The following is a 27,973-nucleotide window of genomic DNA, read 5'->3' as shown; positions in this document are numbered from 1 at the left end:
ATGAAATATTTTTATTGCAAACAGCAAATACATTGAATGATTACTTTTCACAAGTTTTTACAAAGGAGGATAAGACAACATGCCGCACATGTCAACCTGTTCCTATCCAGTTTTAAATAACTTTAGCATAACTGAGGCAGAAGTGTTAAAGGGACTAGGAGCTCTTAAAATAAACAAATCCCCTGGGCTGGATGAGATCCTCCCAATAGTACTCAAAAAAATAAAAGAAGTTATTTACAAACTGCTAACCAAGATCATGCACAGTCTCTTGACACAGGGGTTGTACCGACAGACTGGAAAATTGCAAACGTAATACCGATCCACAAAAAGGGAAACAAAACCGAACCAGGTAACTACAGACCAATAAGCCTGACTTCTATTATATGCAAACCTATGGAAACTATAATAAGATCCAAAATGGAAAATTATCTATCTGGTAACAGTATCCTGGGAGACAGTCAACATGATTTTAGGAAAGGGAGATCGTTTCTAACTAACCTGCTCGATTTTTATGAGGATGCAACATCGATAATGGATTATTGCAAAGCATATGACATGGTTTATTTAGATTTCCAGAAAGCTTTTGACAGTCCCGCATAAAAGATTAATTCTCAAACTGAACTCAGTAGGGATTCAAGGAAATGCATGCACATGGATTAGGGAGTGGTTAACATGTAGAAAACAGAAAGTACTGATTAGAGGAGAAACCTCAGAATGGAGTGAGGTAACCAGTGGAGTACCACAGGAATCAGTATTAGGTCCTCTGCTATTCCTAATCTACATTAATGATTTAGATTCTGGTATAGTAAGCAAACTTGTTAAATTTGCAGACGACACAAAAATAGGAGTGGCAAACACTGTTGCAGCAGCAAAAGTCATTCAAAATGATCTAGACAAGATTCAGAACGGGGCAGACACATGGCAAATGACATTTAATAGGGAAAAGTGTAAGGTACTGCACGCAGGAAATAAAAATGTGCATTATAAATATCATATGGGAGATACTGAAATTGAAGAAGGAATCTATGAAAAAGACCTAGGAGTTTTTGTTGACTCAGAAATGTCTTCATCTAGACAATGTGGGGAAGCTATAAAGAAAGCCAAAGAGAAGTAATGTTAAAACTGTACAATGCATTAGTAAGACCTCAACTTGAATATTGTGTTCAGTTCTGGCCACCTCACTACAAACAGGATATTGCTGCTATAGAAAGAGTGCAAAGAAGAGCGACCAGAATTATTCCAGGTTTAAAAGGCATGTCATATACAGACAGGCTAAAAGAACTGAATCTATTCAGTCTTGAACAAAGAAGACTACACGGTGACCTAATTCAAACATTCCATATTCTAAAAGGTATTGACAATGTCGACCCAAGGGACTTTTTCGACCTGAAAAAAGAAACAAGGACCAGGGGTCTCAAATGGAGAATAGATAAAGGGGCATTCAGAACAGAAAATAGGAGGCACTTTTTTACACAGAGAATCGTGAGGGCTTGGAACCAACTCCCCAGTAATGTTGTTGAAGCTGACACCATGGGATCCTTCAAGAAGCTGCTTGACGAGATTCTGGAATCAATAAGCTACTAACAACCAAACAAGCAAGATGGGCCGAATGGCATCCTCTCATTTGTAAACCTTCTTATGTTCTTATGTTCTTAAGACTATGGCTCCATAAACATGCTCTCAGCCTGACATTCTGCAGCCCCCCCTCCCCCGTCCCTTCCTGCCACTCTGCTGTGATCTGGAGCCTGACTGCCTCTTCCAAACACCCCACCCGGAGATAAAGGAAGTTTTCGGCAAAGCTTGATTGCAACTCTCCAGGAAAATAAACCCCCTTTGTTAAGCCCCTCTCCCTCCCCTTCTTTTTAGCTTTCTGATTGGAGTTGATATTGAGCCTTAAACAGCAGGAGACTGAGAAAGAATGTGGGCCTCAGTTCATAACAAGCCCATGAGTCAATGATGATGTTATTCTGATATACTCGTTTGTAGATAACTGGTGATGAGTAAATGCCAAAATTCCATTTGTAAGTGCTGTGTAAGATTGAAAAAGTGGTGACAGAAAAATCACTTCTGAGAGTTTATTTAAAAAAAAAAACACCCAAAAAGAGAAACCATCTAAATCAGACTATTGTCAAGACAAGTTGACAAATCATTTAACCATCTGAAAGTAAGCATAGCTTATCAGATTTGATATCTGAAATAATTTACAATGGAGTAAAAGCTTACATTTAACACGACAGAATTGTGTCACTCAAAAAGATACCCTGGGATGAAAACATATTGCAGTCTTAATCCTACTGATTTCTGCAGTTTTTGAAAAGTCTTCATTTCAGGCAGTTGATGCTACATGTAAAGTTGGCCATTTAGTGTGAAAAAAAACCACATTAATTTTATACAATTGTGCTTTTCTATACACCCTGAATTTGATTAATATATATGTCAATTCCAGGCATATCCAGCATAAAAAAGTCACGAATAGTATGACATTTTACTAAAACTTAAACATTGGAAATTGGTTGTCAAGGGGGGACTTTTTTGTCACTTAAAAGTTAAAAAACTATTTTACTAACACTAAGACTTTTTAAAATAGTTATACCAAATATATACCATACTAATACAGATCAAAAAGCTTTTGACAACCCCACTTAACGATTAACAGGTTGTATAGTAATATACAAATTGGATTTACTTTAAAACTAGTTTGCTACATTTCAGCTAACTATGAATTAAAAAGCATTTGCTGATATGTCATATGGTAGTTGGTAACTGTCAATTAACAAAATAGTCTCAAAGCGAGGCCAAACAATTTTAGCACCAAGTGGCTAGTTAAATCTTGCTAACAGGATCTCTGGGACAAACCTTCCAACAGCTGCAGTAGTGAGTACCTCCAGGAATGCGAGCATCCATTCTATTGCTTCCTTTTCGCTGGGATTGGTGCTCTTGGACCACAGGAGCTTAGGCAGCAGGTACAGAGGTAAAAATTCACAACACCGGGCAAATCAAGCTTTATGCAGTCTGCAGTTAATGATGCACAACAATGTACATTTCCTTCTAGTCGGATTTAGCTAAAGTCATCTTTTTCTTAGGCAGTGTATGGAAAGAGAAACATTTTCCAAAAGCTGTCTAAAATGACGCTAATGCTAAAGCACAAAATAAAAATCTAATTAAGCTGAATTGGCCTTGAAACAAATTGGCTTGAAAAATAGTAAAAACATCTCTTTCATCCATACAGCTGGTTGGTTTGGGAAGCCTTTAAAGTCACTATTGCATACAATAATTTAATAGTAGATAATCATTCTTCCTAAATCATAGTCATTGGAGTTCAGAAAATGAGTGCATGACGACCGTGTCTTGTTGCCAGCAGAGTCTCAGTTTCCAGTTAAGTCACTGCCCTGTTCCTCCTGAAAGTGTCAGTAAGTCAGAGGAGAGTCCTCAGGGATGCGGTGCTGCAGTGACTCCATTCTCCTGCCAGAATGCTGAAACAGTGGCTGTCTGCCCTGCTGGCAATGCACTTATTCTGCTGACTCAGGAAAGCTAAGTTAATAATGATTGCATAGCTGAATTACAGAAGTGCCGTGCCTTGTAACAGATATCTGTCTACCTGGCTGAAAACATAGAAATATTCCCTGCCGCAGTGCTGGTATCACTTTACCAGCAGCTCTCAAGTTTTGAAAGACGAATAACTTCTGGCACAGCAGGGAACCTTCCACCATCTAGTGAAGCTTGTGGTCCACCTTGCTTCCTGCACTGACCACTGTGCAATGTTATTTCGTTGGCAGGAACTGAAAGTATTCAGGCCTAATTATTTTTTTCCTAGACTAAAACCAGGTGTGTTTAATATACTGTCCCTTAGATATAGATACAGTTTCATTTAGGTATCCGAAACATCCAACCAAATGATGATGTACAGTTGACAGACTAGGAGCATGTGATGAGTCAAAGGGTTTTCGGTCTGTGATTCAGCCTCCCGACAGTAGATGGCATCAAACCAACTCGGGACTTCCCTTACCAAGATCTCGTGACCATGGCAAAAGTCATCTTTTGAGGGGCGGCACCTTGGTGAGGGGCGGAAGTACGAGTATGTAAATTCCAGCCACTGGAGTCAAGTGAAGGAGAAGGACACGTGTCGGTTGGGGATTGGTGTTCCACTGACTACAGAGGCGGGACATTACATACTAAAGGGAACGTACTACTGTGTTCGGGGTTGGTCCGAAAGTAAAGTAGGAGGAGTAACGGGTGGAGGGAGAGTCTGGTTTTGTGCAGCGGGATTTTTGAAACACTAACATTTCTTTTGTCTTTTTTTTGTTTATGTATGGTCACCACGAAGACAAATTAAAGACGAGTCATCACAGTTTGTTTTGGATTCCACCCCTGCACTCCTTCCCTCACACCATTTTGTTTTTCGTTTGTTATTTAATCCTTTTGTTGTGTATAGAAAATAAAAATAAATTATTTTATTTCTGTACACATAAATTACTGTCTGGACATTCCATTTAATACACTCTCGCCTCACAGAGCATAACACTAAATGATTCAACTAATAGATCACACTAGAGTTATTCACATGTATTTACTACAAAAGTCCAACAAACCGCCTTTGTGACAATTTATTTTCATCCTTTACACAGGCACCACGTTTGATTGATAATTCAGAAAAGCATTGGACCTACTTAACATTGTTTACCGTTCAAAACATATTTTAACGATGCATACTGTAACGTGTTAACTTGCATTTAGGGCATGAAACATTTAGGAAGCCATAATCCAGTAGAGATGTGGGAACAGTCCAGTTGTCCTTATAGATTGGTTTGTTGTTTCTTGTTAATACAATCATTATGGCTCAGCCCCCATTTTAACCAAAGCTCTATTAGTATCCTCTACATAAAAATCCAAGGTTCACCCGCAACTTGGCCCTCTTGAGTCCTACCGCCTGACGACTCAAAAATCTATCAGCACTGCTACTTTTAGATAATAAAAGAGCCAGTGAGTGTATCTTATTTAGGATTCAACTCAATATAGTTATCCCAAGAGCACTTATATGAAGTCTGCCTTGTAGACTTTACTACACTCTGTGCAGTTTGCATGGAAAGGTAGCTGTTTACATTCAAATGCTTCACTAATGTTAACTATACCAAAAAAACGCAAAAACTGACCTTAAAAACTACAATGCCATATGAGAATGTAATATAACTGGTAGCAATGTGTGTTATTACAAGAACATGCAGCACACAATTTGTACAGGTATCTTGCTTAAACTATGTTACAAGCATCTGCCTTGATCAATAGCAGCATATAGAAATTTCAACAGTGAATCTATTTAAAGCATTAACTTAGATGAAATACACTATCGATTACTTGAATTTAGCAAACATACATACATGGCAAGTATGTATTTTCATAACTTGAGCTCTACATGCTGATTACTGAACTTGCAGTAAATTTGGCAAATAGTAACTACAGTGTAGCTACTTGGAAGTCAATCTACCACTATTTTGAAGTATATCCAAAAATGCTCTCCCCTTTGCTTAATCTTCTAGACATGTTTACAAAGTTTACTCTTCTACCAGTGGCGGCTTGAGGAAAAAAAAGGCATGGAGCTACAGCAATAAAATCTTATTATTGGATTCTGACTAGTGGTGTAGCCAGGATTTAGTTTCCCAGGTAGGGGATGGAGATTTTTGAAGATAGGAAACAATTCAAACTAAATGTTTCTGTAAGTAAAAATTAACTACACTCCAAACTTGCAATTAACTCAAATGATTAATAACAGTGATGTGTTCACTTCACAATCACACTTATCACTACTATGCAGTTATCAAACTTTATTTAGATTCCCAAGTCCATCCTCCTGTTTTTCTTTGCAAACTTTCCAGATCCGCCGTCATATCATTGAATTGTTTTGTATTCTGATTTCCACGAGTGCACCTCATCGCTATAAAATAGCATGTAAGCAAAACGGCAAAATGCTCCTGCTACACAAAGGTGGAAAATGTTCGAGCTCTGAATCAGATACAAGTCACTGAGCAATTTCCGTTCTGGTGAGTTGCTTCCCCATTTTGTTAAATAATGTGCATGTCTTGTATATTGCTGCTACTTTGGGTAATGTGTGTTAATTTACTTTGACAGTTAGTTTATTAACATTAAGTTAACCCTAAGTAACGTACATTATTTTTGTATCTGCCACTGTGATACCCTGAAACACACTGGCCAGCTAATTTCAGAGTGCACAGCGATTTAAGCTTTCTGACTGTTGTTTTGCTTTAGTTTTATTAACATTAGTTTATCTGTTACTTTATTATTATAACTATCTCTACTTACTTTACTATAACATACCCGTCGATTCCTTTCGTGCCACCAGTTGAAAGGAAGTTGCACCTGTGCTTTCACAGAGATGATGTGCCAGTTTTGTGGCTGTCGTTTACAAAAACATAATAACAGGTTTTACAAGCAATGGTCACATGTTTATTATTTTCATTTGCTGTGATTCCAAAGTAATTCCAAATTTCTGATTTACCTCTTGAACTACATGATATAAATCTTTTGTTTCACCGTTCACAAACATTTTTAATATCACCAAGCCAATGTGATAAAAAGATCTTGCAGTCATATCAAACAAGCGAGAACAACACTGCTTAGTCAGCCAGTGGTTAAAGTCCAGGGCTTGTAACCAGAAGGTCTACGGTTTAAATCCTACCACTGCCACTGACTGACTCAATATGTGACCCTGAGCAAGTCACTTAACCTAATGTTAAATCAATGTACTACTGTAAGTGACTCTGCATATATAATGCACAGTTCACAGCGTACTTCTGTAAAGTGCTTTGTGATGGTGGTCCACTATGAAAGGCGCAATACAAAAATAGAGATATATATATATTTAAACAGAAAACGTTTTTGGTGATTCAAATTCAGGCCCGAAGTTTCCAACCCGAATCCGACCCGCTTTTGCAGGTCACCCACGGGCCCCGCGGGTACCCGATCCTACTCTAGCCCATCATAGTTTATTCTAATAAACGTAACTGTGACACACTGCCAGCGTATGTTTAAAAATGCACTGTATACAACATTACTATAGCTTTTCAATTTCTAGCCCACGTCACAGGTTGTCACATTTCCAGTGGGAGGAATAAAATACACAAACTACAAAAACAGTAGGAAAGTGCGTGTGTGTGTGTCTGTAAGTGAGAGTTTGTTGGCTGGTGGCCATTTTGGTGAAGTAACAGCCTGTATACAAGATGTCCATCGTTTGTACAGCCACATGGTTTGATATATTGAATGATTCATTGTTTGATTGAGAGTGGATGGACAAGTATGGAATGTTGCCAGGTGGTCACTGCATGAATGAATCAATCAAGCCCCTGGTCACATGGTATAAAAGGAAGAGGGAAATGTTTGTTTGAAAGTGTGGAGAGTGGAGAGTGACCAGGATAGCTGCAGCTTGAGTGTTTTGGGGGTTTGTTTATTTTGAAGAGTTTTGTAGTGTGTTGTTTAAACCTTTATTGTTATTACCTTTTGTTATTGTTAACTTGTTTATTATTAAAAGTGCTTTAAAATGCAGTTTCTGAGTCTGGGTCTCATAGTTCAAAGGTCACAGACCTGCCTTGCCCGGGACGTTACGCTACACTGCCTTATATCAAGATAGAACAGAGCAGCATGTAGTTAAAAGCATGTTTCCTTTCTTTCAGGATATTTAATAAGAAGAAATAAGGGGAGGGATCCAACTCTATTTTAGAGTGCTAGCATCAAATGCTCCTTTTTTGCCAAGTTTGAAGTGACAAAGCTGTTAGTATACTCTAAAATTGATTAAGATTAACTCTAAAATAAGTATTAACACTAAAATAAGCATTAACTCTAAAATAATGTCAATTTTCAAACCAATAATTAGAAACTGCATTTACAAATCTCTAAAGATTGCTGAACGTAATAAAAAGTTAATTTGTTCCTGAAATCCCTTTGGAAACATAATTATTTTTTTTAATCTCCTGATACTTCTAGCAAACCTCAGTCAAGAACAACAAGGCCTATCAGAAAGAGATGAAACTGAAAGGTAATGAATGCGCAGATCTTGGGAAGTTGCAATAGAAAATGTTTTAAATAGGAATTCTGTTTTTCATAATACATGCGTTATTTTCTAGCAACTTACCTTATGTTTTATACATATGTGGTCACCCTTTTTTTTGTTTTAGGAGTGTTGCCTTCAGTGTAGTAGGCATGAAACAGCGCTTTTAAGAATTGCCCTTCGACACGTATAAAGGTACACTTTAATGCAGCTCAAACCCAACCATCCCCCAACCAACCATGTGAACATTCAGCTCTATTATCACAAAAAACAGCGCCTAGCATGGGAAGGTTTTGTACACATAGCCACGTGTTTTTTTTACGCAGCTGTGCAAACCACACGAGGCAAGGGGAAGAAGGAAACTTCCACGTTGCCAAATGTATTGTTTGTTTCCAGTATAGGTCAGTGTGCATGGTCCTTCCTGTTGTTTCCCCTTTTGTCAGGATCTGAAGAAAGTTGAAGTCAAGGCAAACAGCTTCATAGCAAGGATAAAATCTTACTAGACAGTTGACAGCCCACGCATTTTAGACCCTGTTCCTGATTTAAATCTGCCCCTTTTAGGTTCCTATAGACCTTCGAGCTGGAATGTAATGAATTCAATGCACAGCTCTGGCTCTTTAAAGATACTCTCATTTTCCCTTGATTTGGAAGTGTGTCTTTTTTTATTTCTTCCTTGGCACAGTAAACTTTGGCCATTAATGGGGCTTGAGTATATCGCTTTACACAGCTGTTTGTTAGTATAGTGGGGTATTTCTTTCGGCTACATCAGCACATGCATGAATTGACAACATGTTTTACCCAACAAGCAAAACATTGTATAACGGCTGGATTAGTTACACTGTATTTCCCACCTGTCCCAGTCCAGAGTATCATCAATATCAGGCGTGACAAGTAAGAGCTGTAAACCTGCTCTACCTCACTGATGTATCAATTAAGTAAAGTGGTTTTTAACATCTTTACATTTTAAAACATATTATTATCACTGAGAGAATGAAATGGCTGCAAGTGCTCTAGTTGCAGATGCTGTTGACTACAGCAGGTTTGCTATTGCTTTTAACACAGTGTTAGTGGCAACATGACAGCATATAACAGCAATTTCTGAAAAACTGGTATTAATAGGGTTTGTCATCCAGCCCCCAGTGGTCTTTTACTGTCTCTTGCTGGCAGGCATACCCCAATCTTCTATCTTGCAGTGTGGTCCCCAGCAGGGCTTTGGTTGGAATTACATTAGAATTTAACATATCCCTGTAAAGCCCTCATAAGCAGCCAATTGTAGATAATCCCTAATCACAGAGTTCTCTCTAGAGAATTCCCTTTTCTTTCCCTTAATGCCTTCAGTTCACCTGACATGCAAACAGCGTTCCACTGCACTCTTCATCCCATTAGAAGAATGTTATGCATCCTTGAAGGATTTACTGGAACTCAAAAGCACAGCACTTTGAGTTGCACCAGCCACCATTAACTACCCTGACAAACAATGGGTCTGCAGTTTTTTCAATGGCTTTTCTAATCCTTGTTTGGCTCTGATAATTTGAGATACAGCTATTCAGGTTCCCAAGGGTGTATAGGGCTTTTTTGGCTGCAGTTGTTGAGGGTGTCCACTTAAAATGAAGGGCAAAGAAGAAACGGAAAATTAATGCAGCTCCTTTTCCAAACAAACAGACCCTTTGTTTTTTCAAATCTTCAATTTTACTGATAGGAAAAGCCTGGATGTTCCACACTCTTCTGAAAATATCTGTAAACTATTGGAGAAGATTAATAAGCCTATATGGCGATGTTGAAAATATCAGCTCTTTACATTTCCTGGAAAATGTTTTAGTGTCTATTTTAATGTCTCTTTCATAACAGTGTTATAACTCAGTTTGACTATGACATTCAAAACCCCCAGTTGCTGCAAGTACAGAGGCATTCCTGCTTGGCTCACAAAGTGCCATGATGGCAAGCAGGCTTCAAGGGCAGAGTAGGCTTGTATTAAAGCTACCGTTATAGAATGTAAACAAGCTAGTCAGCGTCTGAAAACTGAAAAGTGTAGCGCACAGAACACGAAAGACAGACAGAACAGACACTAACAAATGTTAATTTTAGAATACAAATAAACATGTTCATGGGACACTTTAGAGGACCTGTGGAAAGGCTGAATCCATGCATGTGTAAATAACGTTTTAGCATTTTTGTTTCTTTTTAATATTGTAAATAAAGTTTGTTAAAATTTAAGCTTGGATTAAATATTACATAGCTGGGGCCAGACTCCTTGTTGATAGGATAAGCACAAATTGGTTAATTAATTGTCAATTTGGGGATGGCCACTTGTATAAAAGAGGAGCCAGATCCTTTGTTTATAGTTTAAGGACTGAGAGCAGCAGGGTGTGTTCTGTGTTCACTGCTTGTTTAAGTCTTTGTTTGTTTCATTGTTTAATAAAAGTGTGCAAAAACACTGAACTGCAATCTTCAGCCTCTGTATTCACTATTACTACCGCTAGCCAGCTGTGAAGGCCAATCACAATCACAACCCTAACCCAGTGGTAGAAACTCCACTAAGAATACGCGGGACACATTTAAGGCACGTTTTTACTTTGTTCCTTGCAAGCAGACGACTGATTGACATCAGTGACGATGGTATGGCTGGTCAAATGTCACAGGGAAGCTTTTCTTGATGAGTGCAGACATCTAATGTGAAGGCAGCTCAGATAGTGTACACACTCGCAAGGCTAGTAGCATCGATACAATTCCCAGTGGATCTGACTCTGTAAATACATGGATTTGTAATACAGAAAGTAAGTTAAAACATGTGGAAGACATGACTTTGCAATGCACAGATTTAGTTTAAATTGGATACATTTATAACATTTACAGAAATGCTTCATGTGAATTATTTATATAGATGTCCACATTACCTGCTTTTTCAGTGGCAAATGCATTAATCCAATGTTGTATAATAACATTCTTTACAAATGATTAATGTGTAAAACGTTGTTGTTATGACTTTTTGACCCCTAAGAAATACTACAAAAAAATTGCATAATGGGTATAATTATAATTTTGCAACAGAAAAATAAATGCCCTTTAAAATGTCCTATAATACGTTACGTTTCTGTATATTCTAAACAAAACCCATGCATTTAAAAATGCCACTGTGGCAGAGCATAGCTCTGCTCTTTAGAAATTGGCAGGGATGGGGTTAAATTCCCCTACCTGCCTTGGTTCATTGTGTTCAGGTGGCTGGGGTTGATTAGATGATTAGTTTAATTAACGATCAATCAGCGCCCAGCCACCTGACATAAAAGGAGGCCTCTGCTTTTCATTTAGGAGGAGGGAGCTGATGAAGCAGGTTGGTGTTTTGGTGTGTTGGTGTGTTTGTGTGGTGTTTGGTGTTGTGTTTGTGTGTTGGTGTGTTGGTGTGTTGGTGTGTTGGTGTGTTGGTGTGTTGGTGTTTTGGTGTTTTGGTGTTTTGGTGTTTTGGTGTTTTGGTGTTTTGGGAATCCAGTGAAGGCATTGCCCAGCCTGGAAACCTTTATTTTTGTGTTTATAATAGAATAGTTATTTTTTTGTTTAATTCCAGACTGTCTCTGGGCCTCTATCCACTCACCAGCCTGCCACATTCACCTATGCATTTTTTTGCAGGGCAGTGTCTGTCTCGGTGCCATGCCCTCCTGTCAGTCTTGGCAGTTTTTTTTAGGGGTAGGCTCTAGCCTAGCGTGATTAAAAAAAAAAGATCTTTCCATTTAAAATCACAATCAAGCTTAGAATGTATTTTTCCAATGAATATTTTTAATATTTTATATATATTATATTTTTTTAATTCGAAAAGCTAAAGTCAGTAGAGTGCAAAACTTAAATCCAAGATGGCCATCGAAGGGAACTGCAGTCGAATTTGGTGCGTAAAAAAGCATCTTTAAACATTTTAAAACTTATTTTTAATTTGTATTTCAGATATGTTTAAGTTAAGTAAAAACTATTAATAACCTGTTTGTGGTTTTGTTTGTTGAAATCTAAAAGGTTTGCCCACCCTAGTAACAGTGAAGTTTATTAAAATAAACCATGATAGGCTACTGTTAGTGGAGAAAATGCTTTTAAAAGCCGAATTTGGGTAAAAACTTCAAATCCTATTGAATTTACATAAGATTCAAGTAACAGACTTAACACACTAATTACAAACTTAGTGCTTTAAATATATAACATTTTATCCAAGCCATTTGGATAGTACCGTATTTAACAGCCTATAAATACATTAACATTAATTTTAATAATTGTGGGTAAACCTGTTGGCCAGAATTGGTCCCCTGGTAACCTATTGAGTACCAGGAAATTAAGAGCACTGATTCACTATTGACCCTACCGACCTTGCCAAATTCATCAGACTTTCTTTCCACACTCCAGCAAAATGTCATCTGGAACAAGTATGCGTGCTCATATGGTCACATCATATTAATACATATTCCTGATCCATACAATTCAAAAGGCTGGAGCACTGCAAAAGGAACTTAATATAGTGATCAAGAAAGCTGAAAGACAATGGCACTGGCTCTAGTATGGCATGGTCCAACAGGCACCCGACTGCTCTGGATATTGTGATTTAGACTAATGTCCACTGCAGGCTAGATTGAGAGAATCACTAAATCTTGTGGCCTAAACCAGATTAGAACAAAGGCCCAGAGAGGTAGCAGACCAGTAATGTTTTATGTGCTGAATACAGTGTTTCTGTTTCTTTGCACAGTTTATTATGTAGATGGCTAGCATAGCTCTACACAGAGCATGCAATTAAAGCATATATATCTAACCTCATACACCAAGCAGTTCCCATGACACTTTATATCTTCCAGTTAAAATGCCTGACCTTGAATTGCAAACTCCTGACCATTAGACAACACCTACAACTGAAAACACTAATCTACTACACTCTCATCCCTTATTCCAGAACATAGACAGTGTTGCAAAAAGATGTTACAGATTAATAATTGGTAGAGGCAAAATGATTAGATGGTAAGTTAAAGTATCAGTAACACCACCATGACCTTGGAAAAATAATCACTGGACATGGGAGACATTTTAAACAGATCAAGACATAAGGGAAGAGAGAGCAGACTAGCAGTGCACATTGTGTGGAACAGTACAGCCAGGTAAAAAATACTTGTATTCCAACAAATACAAACATCTATTAATTCATATCATTAGATAGGTATGGTTGCGTGGCAGGGAAAGCCAAGAAAAAGACTTGTCCTGGTTTTCCACCAGTTAACAAATCTTCCCAACAACAAGCCCAACACGATCCATTCTAATGTACCAATAGTACTGAGCATGTTGCAGCTCAGAAATCCAATAATTAGGGAAGAACAATTGATGGATGAGGTTTGTTTTCATAATATCGAATAGTCAAAAAAAACCAAAAACACTGAAAATTAGCATTCTAGTGACATCACGGTTACAACAAGAGACTTAATATAATAATATATATATATAGCAGAGATGGTTTACAGTAGATGCGAAACATTTCCATACCACGTAAAGTGAAAAAAATAACTATCCAGGCAATACCTCTTTTTTCAATGCTGCGTTTAGTACAATTTCTCAATTCAGCATTTCTTGTGTTCCCCTAACGGGGATTTCTCTCTAGGGATTCTAGGGAAGCTAGCCCCTGGGGGCTCTTGACTTCTTGCTCTACCTGCACACTCAAATCCTCCCTGCTCACTTCACACTCTGAAAGATCTTCAGAATCTCACTATCAATTAGCTTTTTGTTTGTGAACTCTTCACATTGCCTCAGCTTGATCCTAGCCAATCAGGAGCAGGACTCCAGCTAGTGTGTGTGTTTGTACCCTACAAACCCCACATTGACAAAACACAGCTCTGGGGCAAGTGTCTCAGCTGACAGCTGTAATGCCTGAATCCCATTTTAAATTCATAACAAAACTGAATACTATTAATTACATTTTACCAAAACTTGTAAGAGTTGGCTACTGCAACATACGAGTCTCAATGTCCGTATGCCAGCTAAAATAATCAACTGAAGAGCACTCTGGGCAACGTCAAAACAAGCAGCAGGAATGTATTTTGTTTTTGAACGGTTCTTCTAAAAAGAAACCCTAAAAATGTAGAACTTGTTTCTTCATCGGGATACAAATGATCACCTCTAGGGCCTTAAAATTGTAATAATACCAATGGTCATAACATGGTACCATAATACCATTACATACAAATAACATGTGAAAAATATACCAAAAAATCAGATGTGTTACCAGATTTCTTGTATTAATTCCCTTTACCATTTTTAATTATTGAAACACATGCTTATTCATTTGTACAGCTTGCTATTCATTTGTACAGCTTGCTATTCATTTGTACAGCTTGCTACTGGTTTGCACAGTGTGCTATTCATTTTTCCAGCTTGCAATTCGTTCCTACAGCTTACTATTCATTTTCCAGCTTGCAATTCGTTCCTACAGCTTGCTATTCATTTTTCCAGCTTGCTATTCGTTTCTACAGCTTGCTATTCATTTTTACAGCTTGCTATTTGCTATTCGTTCCTACAGCTTGCAATTCGTTCCTACAGCTTGCTGTTCATTTTTCCAGCTTGCTGTTCATTTTTCCAGCTTGCTATTCGTTTTTACAGCTTGCTATTCATTTTTCCAGCTTGATATTCATCTTTCCGGCTTGCTATTCATTTTTACAGCTTGCTATTCATTTTTACAGCTTGCTTTTCCATTTTTTTTTTTGCCAAAATACATCTATGGTCCAAATACTAAGAACACTTTTTGCTTAAGTTTACTTAAGTTTTACAATTATTGTGCACAAAAATAAATATACATTGTGGAAATGATGAGCGACTCACCTCTTACTAACTCCAGTCTATTTCATCTGCATACATGCCAACAGTCCCTATATGGTCAGGACAGTCCCAATTTCCTAGCAAATGTCCCGCATCCCAATGCATAGGAACAAAGTCTCGATATTTACCCATAGAAAAATATTTATTGGCACAGTAGTTAGTGAAAACCACACGCTGTGCTCTTGGTGCAGCTGACAAATCTGCTGATCACTAACTTATACAAAGGTAAGAACACTTCATTGTGTCTATTTTTACTGTCATGATGGTCGTTTTGTGTTGAGGTGGGGGGATACGTCTATTATTTAACAGTTATTATTCTAGTGTGTTTTGCACATGACTCCTCCCATGTGTATGATGTGTATGACGCCCTACATCCCGAAGATGAGCAGAATGAACAGTTTCCAAATGTTGGCAAGTATTCATGTGGTAACTTGCCTGTCACTGAGGCTACAGTCCGTGCAGCCCTCTGATCAGCCACTGGAAGCTCTTACCACTGTTTCTACACCAGAGAGCCAATTGGAAGGCTTCCTGTCTGCTTACAGGAATCATAAGCTTTCCTATTGGCTAAATGCACAGGATTTGAGGGCACTAGTAAACTACTCACTATCTACAGTGCCCAATCACAAAAAAAGTAGAGACACATCTAGGATAATAATAAAAAAAAACATATATAATATATTATCCTTGATCTAGGGGAGGTCTTTCGGGTTTGCCCCAGCCCATATCACCACTGGAACGTAGTTCCACTCAGGGAATTTACATTGCCTAGTTCCTGACCATCTTGCTATTAGTGTTTCCAGATTGCTGTTTATTGTTGTGGCAGCTATAGCAACGCTGCAGCGAATATCGAACTTAATAGCTAACTGGCGTTTTTAACCTCATGCCCGACCAGCTAGAACCATCAAACTTGGTATGTGAGATGTACTTGACCCCACGTACATTCCAGTAGGGGCGCTGCAGCGAATAGGGAACTGAATAGCTAACTGACTTTTTTTCTATTAGAATGCGAAACTAATGACTATTACTTAAAATTTGTTACATTAAAATCCACTATCAAATCATTATATACAAGCACCTCTATGTTGTTTTTTTTTTTCAGAATAATGTGCCAGAGCCCTGGGGAAGGGAGGTATTGCAACAGTAACACAGGGACACAATTACCACGTGCATTACACACACTCAAGTAGAATGTGTGACAGTTACTTTGTTAAACCCCTTGACAATTTTAAATACCTCTATTAAGTCACCTCTGGATCTCCTTCTTTCTAGGCTGTACAGAATCAGCTCTTTCAGTCTATCTTCATATGACATGCCCTTCAATCCTGGAATTAATCGGCTTGCTCTTTTCTACTCTCTCCAATGCCTCAATGTCTTTCTTATGATCTGGAGACCACAACTGGGCACAAAATTCTAAGTGTGGTCGTCCCAGTGCATTGCATAATTAATATAACTTCTCTAGATCTGAATTCAACGGGCTCGACTATATAACCTAACATTCTATTTACCTTTTTTCTAGCTTCTCCATTTGGCTAAAGAGATTAATCTACTACTACCCCAAGTCCTTTTCATACATAGCCTCCTCTATTTCATCACTATTGATGCTGTACTTGCCTGTAATATTTTTGCACCCCATGTGCAAGACTTTGCATTTATTCACATTAAATTTCATTTGCCATGTGTCAGCCTAAGCTTAAATCTTGTCTAAATCTCTTTGTATTATTAAAGTTGCTGACTGGGAGTTGGCTACCCCTCCTAGTTTTGTGTCATCTCCAAATTAGTTTACTGATTATGTCTTGGTCCAAGTCATTTATACAGATTGGGAATAGCAATGGTCCCAATGACCCTGTGGTACCCCACTTGTTACGTTACTCCAATTTGATGTCTGGCCTCTAATTATAACTCTCTGCTTCCTATCTTGTAACCAGTTATGAATCCATGCTGCTACTTTACCATTTACTCCTACTGATTTAATCTTTAATATTGCCTTTTGTGCTGTACTTTGTCAAATGCTTTATGAAAATCTAAGTAGATGATGTCATACACACTATCCTTGTCCACTCTAGTGGTCACTGCCTGAAAGAAATCTGATAAAGTAGTTAAACAAGATCTACCCTTCCTAAAGCCATGCTGGCTGTCACTTATAATGTATATATTGTTACTATATAAATATTCCTCCATTTTGGTCCTTATTGTAGTTTCCATGATTTTACATATGCTTGATGTGAAACTTAAAGGACTGTAGTTCCCAGAGTCAAATGTATCTCCCTTTTTAAATATAGGAACAATACTGCCAATTTTCCAGTCTAGTGGGATGGTTCCATTATTTATAGATTTATTGAATATATAACATGCTGGTTTAAAAATCTGTTCTCTATTTTTCCGTAAGGACTCCTGGACAGATGCCGTCAGGCCCTGAGGATTTGTTTATTTTAAGTGCTGCCAACTCCATTAGTACTTCATTCTCTTCTATACAAACTCTGCTAATAATGTTTGTGTACATTCTGTTAATCTGGGTATATTGTATAAATCCTCCTTTGTATATACTTGTATAAGGTACTGATTAAGTACATTGGCGATTTGGTTTTCTTTAGTCACTAAGTTACCACTGCTGTCACATAAACTACTGACTTCCTCTTTCAGTTTACTTTTAGCATTAATATTGAAAAAACCCTTTTGGATTAAGTTTACTACCTGATGCCACTTGTCTCCCTCTAATTCCCTTTTCACTCTCCTAGTCTGCTTTTTAAGGTCTCTACAGGCCTCTCTGTATTCTATTTGTGAGGCTGCTCCCTTCGATTTAATAGAAATACATAATTTTATTAAATTTTGAATACCCAGCTTAATAAATCAATATACTCCTTTTTCTTAAGTTTACCTTTTCTCATTTTTGGGATAAATGTATCCTGCATTTCTAACACTGTATCTCTAAATGTAATCCAATTTTTTTCATCTTCATTTTCTATTAGTATCCCATCCCAGTCTCTGTTTAGAAGCTCCTGTTGCATTCCTTTGTAATCTGCTCTCCTGGACTGTCCCCTTCCTTACCTATTATTTTGATGCTTGTAAATAAGTTTTCATGTAGTGATTCATCAGAACTTGGGGGCCTATAACAGACTCCCACTATTAAGCTTTTAGATTAGATTTTGTTTAATTTAATTTAATCCATACTGATTCACTGTTGTTACCATTACTTTCCAGTATTTCCCATTCTAAGTTGTTTTTAATGTATCTTGCCACCCGTCCCCCTCTTTTATCATGTGTATCTTTTCCTAACTAACCTTTACTATTATTATTATTATTATTATTAATTTATTATTTGCTTCGCTGGCCAAATAGATGTGGTATTAACACAATTATTCATAATATTTATTTGCACAAGTTTTGTTTTTTTTTTCTGTTGTATGCAGACAGGTTTTAAAGTGCTTGCCTTCCTGAAGACTAACTAGTTTTATGTATAGATTTTGCAGTAACATTTGTAAAACATTCAACTGACCTCAGTGGTTTGAATATTATTTATTATTATGACTCCTTTATCCAAGGCAACTTACACGTGTTACAAGTCAATACAAGAACAATATTTAAATGCAGTAAGTTTACGGCACATGCAAAAAGCCTCCCCTAGATCAAGGATAATATATTATGTATATTTTTATATTATTATCCCAGATGTGTCTCTACTTTTTTGTGATTGGGCGTTGCAGACAGTGAGTAATTTACGGGTGCCCTCAAGTCCTGTGCATTTAGCCAATAGAAAAGCTTGTGATTCCTGCAAGCAGACAGGGAGCCTTCCCATTGGCTGTCTGGTGTGGCAACAGGTACGAGGTGCCAGGGGGCTGCACGGTCTGTAGCCTCAGTGACAGGCAAGTTACCAGATGAGAGAGACTGGAGTCAGTATCATTTCCATAATGTACATTTATTTTTGTGCACAATAATTGTAAACTTAAGCAAAATCAAGTGTTCCTAATATTTTTTAACGTGCACTTTATAGATATCAGCTCATTGCATTCCCCCACCCCCCCAATTTTATATTTCTTTATTTTTTACTGTTTTCAGAAATTGAAAAACTGAAAATATTGCTTGTTCTTTTCATTTCTTTTTTTTTTTTTCAGCTAGAGTTTGAAAATTGAAGAAAAATAGTAAACATCAAACCGTGGTAAAACTCCATATTCATGTTTTTTTATTTGCAAAAAAAAATTGAATAGCAATCTGTAAAAATGAATAGCAAGCTAAAGTAGAGAATAGCAATCTGGAATAAAGAACTGCAGGCTGGAATAGCGAGCTGGATTAACATGAGCCGGAATAGCGAACTGCGAACTGCGAACCGCTTGCTAACTTAACTATGCTGCAGCAACTGATATATATTGAGTCAGACTCTGCCTTGTCCCTAATGTCTGTCCATCCCTAAATAAAAGCACCCTGCTTTCAGGAAGACGAGAGAGTCGTGGTACATTCATTAATTCAGCAGCCTGTAACCTAGTTCCAAGAACATTTGAGCATTTTTTAAATTCCTCTAACATGGGAAGGCTGTTTATCAGCCTCTTCACCAGCAAACTGCTTAACATCTCTGCTAACGCTTTCAAAGTCTGTTAAAGTGTACTGCTGTATACCATGGTTACAGTATAGTAAAGTCTAGTAAAGCACAGGCCAGATACACCACAAGTAGGTATAGTAAAGTAAAAACATGATTAACCACAGGAAATGCAAATAAATTGCAAATATTTGGATTTTAAAGAATGTATCATAATACAAGCATCTTCCAGGTTCATGAGGTCCATCATGCAGCGATCAATTTCAAGTTTTTTAGAACAAAAAATAAATCAAACTATGTCAACTTACAGCTATGGGATGTAATTTTTGTCCCCATCACAAACACTTTAAGACCCAGGATTTCTCAAGACACAGGCTCTACTGTTACTGACTCCATTTCTGCTGGATCCTAGAAGCTAAATTGTTATCAGTCTATAGCCTTTGCCAGGAGAGTACCAGATGGGTAACCCTATAGGTATTACACTGTATCAAGATCCTCTGACTAGAATAATGGGAACAGTGAAGTGAGTAACCTTCATGTCTGTACATCAAGTACATAAAAAGCATATATGGACACTAATGGAACCAAACTGTTAGCTAAGGTGGGAGAGATTTATCTGATACCTTCTAACAATGTGTTAGTTGTTTCAAGGACTGATGTTTTCAGATACTTTCAACACATAATGTGTTGACCTTCATAGAGACTGAGAAACTGATACTGAGAGTGAAATGAAGCAAATGTATATTTAAACATACAGAGAGAAAGTTCTTATCAGTGGACACTGGGAGATGTCAGGGGGAGGAGCTGGAAATCCAAAAGGTACACAATAAACCCTTTCAGTCCCAAGCAGCTGCCAGCCTTCCAGTATAAGCGGCAGATTATTTATTTAGGTTTTAAAGTCAAACAAGCCTGAGGAACTACGTGCACTTCCTCATAACCACCACCCTCTGGGAATAAAACTTCATACAAACTGCAGAACAAGGGAAATACTACATTAATAATAATATATTTATATAGTGCCATTCATAGTGGATCACTATCACAAAGTGCTTTACAGAGGAAGACTGTGAACTATATGCAGAGTCACTTACAATAGGACATTGATTCAACATCTCATCTGCAGGATGGAGCACAAGAAGGTTAAATGACTTGCACAGTTAGTGGTAGAGGTGGGATTTGAACCAGTGACCTTCTGGTTATAAACCCCTGGACTTTAACCACTGGACCACACTGCCTACCTAACAGTTTTGTACCGTAAACTCCACATTTATTAGGGTTACTATAACTGTTTTTTTAATCGTGACGTAGACATGAGCAGTTGGGAAGCAAATGTGCATATTTCACACTGAAGCATAGAAAAGCATGGTATGCACAGTAATAATATAGCATGGTAAACAGAAAAATGGATAGGTGCAGATTTACCTTGGTAAACGTTTGTAGTGAATTGCAAAATTGATAAAATATTTACATTGAAACATTGTCTTTTTATTATTTTAGCCAAAATAATGCAGAGATTAATTAAACATCAAATGCAATACATGCAAAAAACATGTTTCAAATAGTAAAAGGATGTTACCTTTATTAGAATAGCCCTGTTGGTTTTCCATGTTGGGAATTATAAAATTACAACCATGTAAAAACAACAGGGCCTGTACAGCTCTGTTCTGCCATGTTTTCTAACAACAGGCCGCAAAGTTTTATAATATAAAGCCCTGCTTATACACTGTTTTTTTTTAACCAGTCTAATTGTGTAAGCCTTTAGCAATGATAGTTGCCTCTCCCATGAGCTTTACTGGAGCTCTCCAAAGCATAAGGCAAAAGATAATGTAATGTGCCGTTATGGTTGGCTGGAAAGGTTTTCATCTGGCTGCTATTTAACTGAAGTTGCTTCCCAAGGAGGAGGTTTTACTTTTTTATGTTTGACACTTGCATTGTGAAAAACATTACTGGTATTAATGAAATGGAGTCATTTTGCAAAATGTGAAACAATGCTATGCTGACGTTAACAGATAAAATCATTTAGTGTCATCAGTGGGTACTAGGTGTGTAAAAAAAAAAACAACCAGTTGCCTCACTTTAATTAATAAAGAAAAATAACCTGTGCTATAACCTGAATACTCCGTGAATGTTCTTTGAGTACAGCTGACACTCCCCCTGCTTGACATTAAGACACAAAGTCATTTCCACACCCACTTACAGCAGATGCTCAATTAAAAGATTAAGTATTCTGATTATGTCTTTAATGAGAAAAGCCGAAATGTTGTATTAATAAATAGTGAAGCTGCCCTGGCAAGATTTTGTCAAAAATAATAACCCTAATGTGCATCATTTCATAAAGTTAAATACAATGTTTAAAATGCATAAAGAAAACAATAACAATAAACAAATGACAGAGTAACATTTTTACACAAATGTAAACGTATCATTTCATAACTGATACATGACCTCCCTGTATTACGCCAGGCATAACTGTGGTCAAATAGAAAGAATGAAGTAGCAAACAAAATATATTAATATATTACACGTGCTACAATGTAAAATAGTAACACAAATCAAATATCTTTAGGGTTTTTCTTTAATTGTTAGACATACTTTATATTTTCTCCTGAAATACTATATCAATAGCTTCATTCTGAGCAACTGAAACACCTGTTTTTTGGGGATTTTTTTTTCACTGCATTACTAAACAAATGTATACATATACGTATAAATGTGTGTGTGTGTGTGTGTGTGTATGTATGTATGTATGTGTGTGTATATATATATATATATATATATATATATATATATATATATATATATATATATATATATATATATATATACATTTGTAATGTATATATTATCATGTGCAGGTATATGAATGACACATGCACTGTGAGAAGTTGTAAGCAGCCAATATATTTAAATAACAGACACTGTACGGCTTCTAAACTTAACAGAACAGACATTAGGTCACTTCGGAATTTTATTACTGCGGATTTGCAACTGCGGAAATCATTATGAATATTTATAGAGAACAAGACTGATCCTAACAGTGGACTTTTAAATGAAACAGATAATTAATTTAAAGGTTTTAAACAGGACATGTAAATACAAATACAATTCATAAATAATAACATGTTAAGTATTATAGTATATATATCTTTATTATCAAATATATATATATATATATAGATATATATATATATATATATATATATAATAGTAATAACTGTAGACCTATTTAAAAAAAGTTATTTATAAATGACGTTGATGCAGTATTTCGTAAGATGGTGACATTCCTTGTCCCTGCCTAATTTTTCTGTGGGAATTACTACTGTATGCTTCCCCAATAGGTGCCCCTAATTCTTCCTCTAGGAAGCTTCTGCGCCAATATACGTGATTACCTAGGCTGCAAGTTTTAGAGCCATGAAAACACGAGTTATTTAATACAGAAATTAGACAGATATAACGAGTAAAGAATTTTACCTTGGCATCAGCTCCCTCTCCTTGAATCTCGTCATTCACAGCTTCACTCTGCTGTTCATTAGGGTCCCCATCCTCTTCGCTCTTTCCAGCCCTCTCTGCAGATGTTGCTGCTCCCATAGCTGAGCAACACCGTATTTTTTTCTACTGTTAGAAAAAAACAGATGACTACAACTGGGGAAAAAAAAAAAAAAAAAAAAATCCAACAACAAATACTATCTCCAAAACCTTCCTGAGCAGTCAGACTCAAGTGCAACCAGGATCCCTGCAAACTCTTTTAGAAAACCGCCTCCCCCCCTCTATCACATGAACAGGGCTCGGTCACGCCTTGCAGCATCAGATGATGAAAATGCTCAAGAAAGGTTGCTGGTAACTAGTGACCCCAGTATGTGCACCCAACAAGCAACTGCATTGATCCGATTTAAAACGTTAGAGTCTCAGGACCATAAACTGTAATTAAATTAGAACGTCGATGTAAATTAACTTAATCAGGAGAGATATCGTGATGGGAGAAGTACTGTTCTGTCTGTCCGAGATGCTAACGCAGCAGCAGGTTCAGGATAAGAGACTGGTGCCAGCAACTTGTTATTACCATGAAAAGAAAAAAAAAAAAAAGAAAAAACTGACTGTGCAGATGTCAGTATGAGTTAAAACACCTCCAATCGTTTAATTATATTGGGAAAACAATATTACTGTAGAACAGCTGCATTTAATGCAAACCTTATGCGCCTGCAAGACACTGCAGTGGAAAATAACGTCCTGCGAGTACCAGAGAATTCATCATGAGGACGCACTTTGACTGACAACGATTTGAAAAAAAAATAAATAAACAATTACAGTTCGCATAGACCAGATGTTTAATTATATATCAGCTGTGTCTTTTATTATAATTCCAAGCTGAACTCGTTTTAAAACGCTAACATACTGCACATTACATACCGCTATAGTAGCCTATATCATTACAGTTTTGGTGCCGTTGAACGTTGTGCTAAGTTCTGTAGATATATTGACCGCTGCTATAACACCGAAAAAAAGTGCCCAGGATCAAAGTCGCTGCCGTTTTTCCTAATGCAGTATTTATTTATTTATTTATTTATTTATTTATTTATTTTACTCATTCCCATGAATTTACACCACCTAGCAGCAGGTAACTAGCGATGTGTTAAACAACAGGAAACAGCTTTACAAGTACCCTATCGAGATTGTGATGGAGAATCACAATTTAATATCCGAGCAGGACACACAAGTACACCGCTCTTTCATCTGGTAGTTTTTCGTATGGCACGCTGAGCAATTTTGGATGGAATTCATCATACATGTTTATTCCTGCTGGTAAATATTTTTAGCACAGTGCATTTTTTTTTTCTCTGGCATGTGATTCGTAGGCTATACATTTGTACACCCGTTTCACGGAAACAAGGATGAGACGTAAAAGCGTGGTCATATTGTAAGTGACTCTGCAGAAGTTGATGCTCAGTTCACCACTAGCCTCTGTAGGTCGCTTTGGACAGAAGCGTCTGCAAAATAACTATATAAATAATAATAAATAATAATAATAATAATAATAATATGTACAGATCTCAAATAATTAAATGTTTATCTATGGTTAGTTTACACAGTAAACTTGAAATTACAACAATTTCCCAATTCCTCCACTGCATTACAGTACTTGACTATATTTGCCTTGGGTTTTCTGATTGACTGGGGAAAAAAAGTGTTTTAATGTTACAAATTTAGTGAGAAACAAAAAGGCCATATTTACTGTTTCTGCGGTATTTAGTATTGTAGTTTTGGTTTTAGTAGTATTTAAAACCAACTTGCTGTTTACTAGTTAATTTTGTAAGGGATATTTAGTCTCTTTCAAGATTATGTTGGATTTCACTTAAAAATCTTCCACTGACATAGTGGATGGTATCCTCCACGTATTAAATGTGAAGTATTTAAAACAACTAACATGTAATTTACATAGATGCCAAAAAGCATTCCCTCTTGATTATGGCCAGGTCAGATTTGATACTAGCAGTAGTTATGCTATGAGTCTGATGTTGTAAGCAATTTTTAAACCAACTTACAAAGGAGAATCAAAGCCAATATTCTGCAGTTTAATAATAGAAACAGTTACAGAGGCGAAGGGAACGAGCAGGTTCCCAGGACCCATATAAATCTAGGACCCAAGTAAAACTAGTGGTTTCATCGGTTTTATTATATCCTACAAAGAGTGCTGTGTGGAGAGTGTTTGTTTTAATATAGCCTGTATTGCGGTGCTTAGTTTCAGATTTTCATTGACTACCTTCCTCTTTCATTTCATTGTTTCATTGACATAACATAAAGTCTATATCAACCACATGGTGATCATTAACAGCTGATCTCGTGTTTTGTTTGTTCCTTAACTTAATCAACTTCATGTTACTTCCTTGTGTATTCTGTTGTCGTTATATTTTCCTCTGAAAGGAACTGCAGTTACAAGTCAGAAGCAACAAGTACATGTTCAGGTGTAAGGTACATTGTTTTGCCAAAAACATTGAGATATTTAGACTTGTATACAGTGGTGCCCATGAACATTAATCAAGATTATTTGTTCCCACACTCTGAAGCATTATGGTTTTGAGCTGAAGAAGGTAGTAAAAAGAAGACAACTTTTAAGTGGTTGACACAAATCTGTTGATGTTTTACTATTTATGAAAAAAATATAAAGTACATACGACTAGTACACCCCCAACCCAAAGGCAACCCAGCATTTTGTATTGTAAGAAGCATTGCCGTGTTACAGCCATTTTGTGATTATTGTTTTTTCAGTCAATTTGTACATCAATTGAAGGCATATATAGAGATGTCTGTGTGCTGTTGGGGGGGGGCAACAATGTATTTCAAGCTTTTATTCAGAGGAACGGTAGTTCCTCGTGCCAAGTGATCAGCGAGAACTACCGGAGACTCTCTATATAGCAAGGATAGTTTACATGTTTTCAGAGAATTGGTGCAGCAAAAGTAAATCAGCCAAAAGCACCATTTCACTTTAAATTTGTAGTTCCCAACACTCTTATGTGAAATTTAGAAAAAAAGTGAAGACCTGTCATACAGTAAGATAAATGAATCATCAAAGTAAGGTAAACATTTCCTTTTTCCTTTCTTTTCTCCAGTTTTTTTGCAGATTTTTGCAGAGCCCAGGCACTTTTATTCATGTATAGTGCCTATAGAAAGTCTACACCCCCTTTCAAAATTTTCAGCTTTTTTTGCCTTATAGCCTGGAATTAAAATGCATTATCATTTTTTTTTTCATTTATCTACACATCCTACCCCACAACTTGCAAGTGAAAAACAAATTATAGAAATTCGTAGAAAATTAATTGCAAATAAAAACTGAAATAGCTTGGTTGTCCGCCCACCTTGTAATAGCAATCCTAAAATAGCTCAGGAGTAACCAATTGCCTTGAAAATCACACACCAAGTTAAGTGGCCTCCACCTGTGTTAAATTGTAGTAATTCACATGATTTCAGGATAAATTCAGTACAGTTCAGTTCCTGTAGGTTCCCTCTGCTGGGTAGTGCATTTCAAAGCAAACACTCCACCATGAGAACCAAGGCATTTTCAAAAGAACTCCGGGACAAAGTTGTTGAAAGGCCCAGATCAGAGGATGTGTATAAAAAAAATATCAAAGGCCTTGAATATCCCTTGGCGCACGATCAAGACAATTATTAAGAAGTGGAAGGTGTATGGCACCACCAAGACCCTGCCTAGATCAGGCCATCCCTCCAAACAGGATGACCAAGCAAGAAGGAGACTAGAAAGGCTACCAAGAGGTCAATGGCAACTTTGCAAGAGCTACAGGCTTTTATAGCCAAGACTGGTCAAAGTGTGCATGTAACTGCTGCCAAAGGTGATTCCCCCAAGTATTAACTCAAGGGGGGCGGAGACTTATCCAATTATGATCTTTCAGTTTTGTGTTTTTAAGATATATGTTTTCTCAATAAAAACTTTTTTTCCCCTTAGCAGTGTACAGAATGGTGTGTAGATAAGTGGGAAAAAATCATCATTTAAATGCATGAAACTCTGAGGCACTGACTCAACAAGATGTGAAAAAAGTTCACGGGGGGGGGGGGGGGGGGGGGGTGGAGACTTTCTAAAGGCCCTGTATATAAAAGGCAGGATTTGATACCTAACTAGTCATACTTTCACTCCAACTACATAACTGCTACACTACACAGATTCACACCTTAACCCTTTCAACTGACTAGGCTACTATTTACATTTACTCTTCCCAAACGGCAATATGTGTGTGTTATTATCCATTAAGTGAAAAAATAAGTTATATCTGAAACAAAAACACATTGGAAATGTGAAAAAAACAGCAAGTTATCAAAGATAACGTTTCAAGAAACCATTGGGGCAACCTTGGCCAGCACAAAACAAATAGGCACAACTGTAAAAGCGGTGGGGGTCAAGGTTGCCCTAATTGTTTCTACTAACTTGGCTTGTGTATTTCAGGCACAATAAAAGCGGATCAAACTTGCATCAAAAATACAAACCAGGTTAGTAGAAACAATTGGGGCAACCCCCATATAATCATTTGAAATCAAGCTTTTCTGCCTTACAGGAAAGTTCGAACCTTACGGTATATTAGTGTGTCTCCTAACTAATCCCAAACAGAACAATTACCAGAACGGGTCAAGGTGACACCTCTTTTACAAGATATTAACAGTGATAACATTCAATTTAATTTCAGAAGCATGTTTAGTTTCTCACATGTTAACATTTTAGCCAGGCTTTTTTTTTTCTCTGCCAAAAGCTGACATTTATGGTTTCATGCTCTATTAGCAGTGTTGAAAAAAGCCTGTTCTGTGGTATGTTGTAAAATGAAAACATGCATATTTTTCACGTGGTTTTACTTAACAGTATTAAATGAGAACGAGGTTCAGGCTGGAATTTCTTTATACTGCTATTACTGGCTATCAACATTGTTTACTGAGAATTAGATGCAGGCAATTTCATGCAGTGATAATCTAGAGCCCCATTTTTCCAGAACAAACACGCAGAATCTAGTTACTTATAACTATGATGAGGAGTTGTTACACAAAGGGTCTGTCTTCCTGTTCTGGAGGTG

The 27,973-nt window shown here is 37.1% G+C and overlaps 1 protein-coding gene across 1 annotated transcript in view; it reads right to left on the bottom strand.

Moving 5' to 3' along the window:
- Window positions 1-23,144, bottom strand: part of LOC121315842 (A-kinase anchor protein 12-like) — a 59,976-nt gene extending 36,832 nt beyond the window's left edge. The window contains exon 1 of the mRNA XM_041250332.1: window positions 22,878-23,144. Coding sequence (XP_041106266.1) covers window positions 22,878-22,994 — 117 coding nt within the window. The 5' untranslated portion in view covers window positions 22,995-23,144. The remainder of the gene's footprint in view (window positions 1-22,877) is intronic.
- Window positions 23,145-27,973: the final 4,829 nt, after the last annotated feature.

Source organism: Polyodon spathula, chromosome 5 (genome assembly GCF_017654505.1).
Source record: "Polyodon spathula isolate WHYD16114869_AA chromosome 5, ASM1765450v1, whole genome shotgun sequence".
Classification (NCBI taxonomy): Eukaryota; Metazoa; Chordata; class Actinopteri; order Acipenseriformes; family Polyodontidae; genus Polyodon; species Polyodon spathula.
The sequence above is the reverse complement of the archived record's forward strand: the minus strand, read 5'-3'. Positions and strand labels throughout refer to the sequence as shown.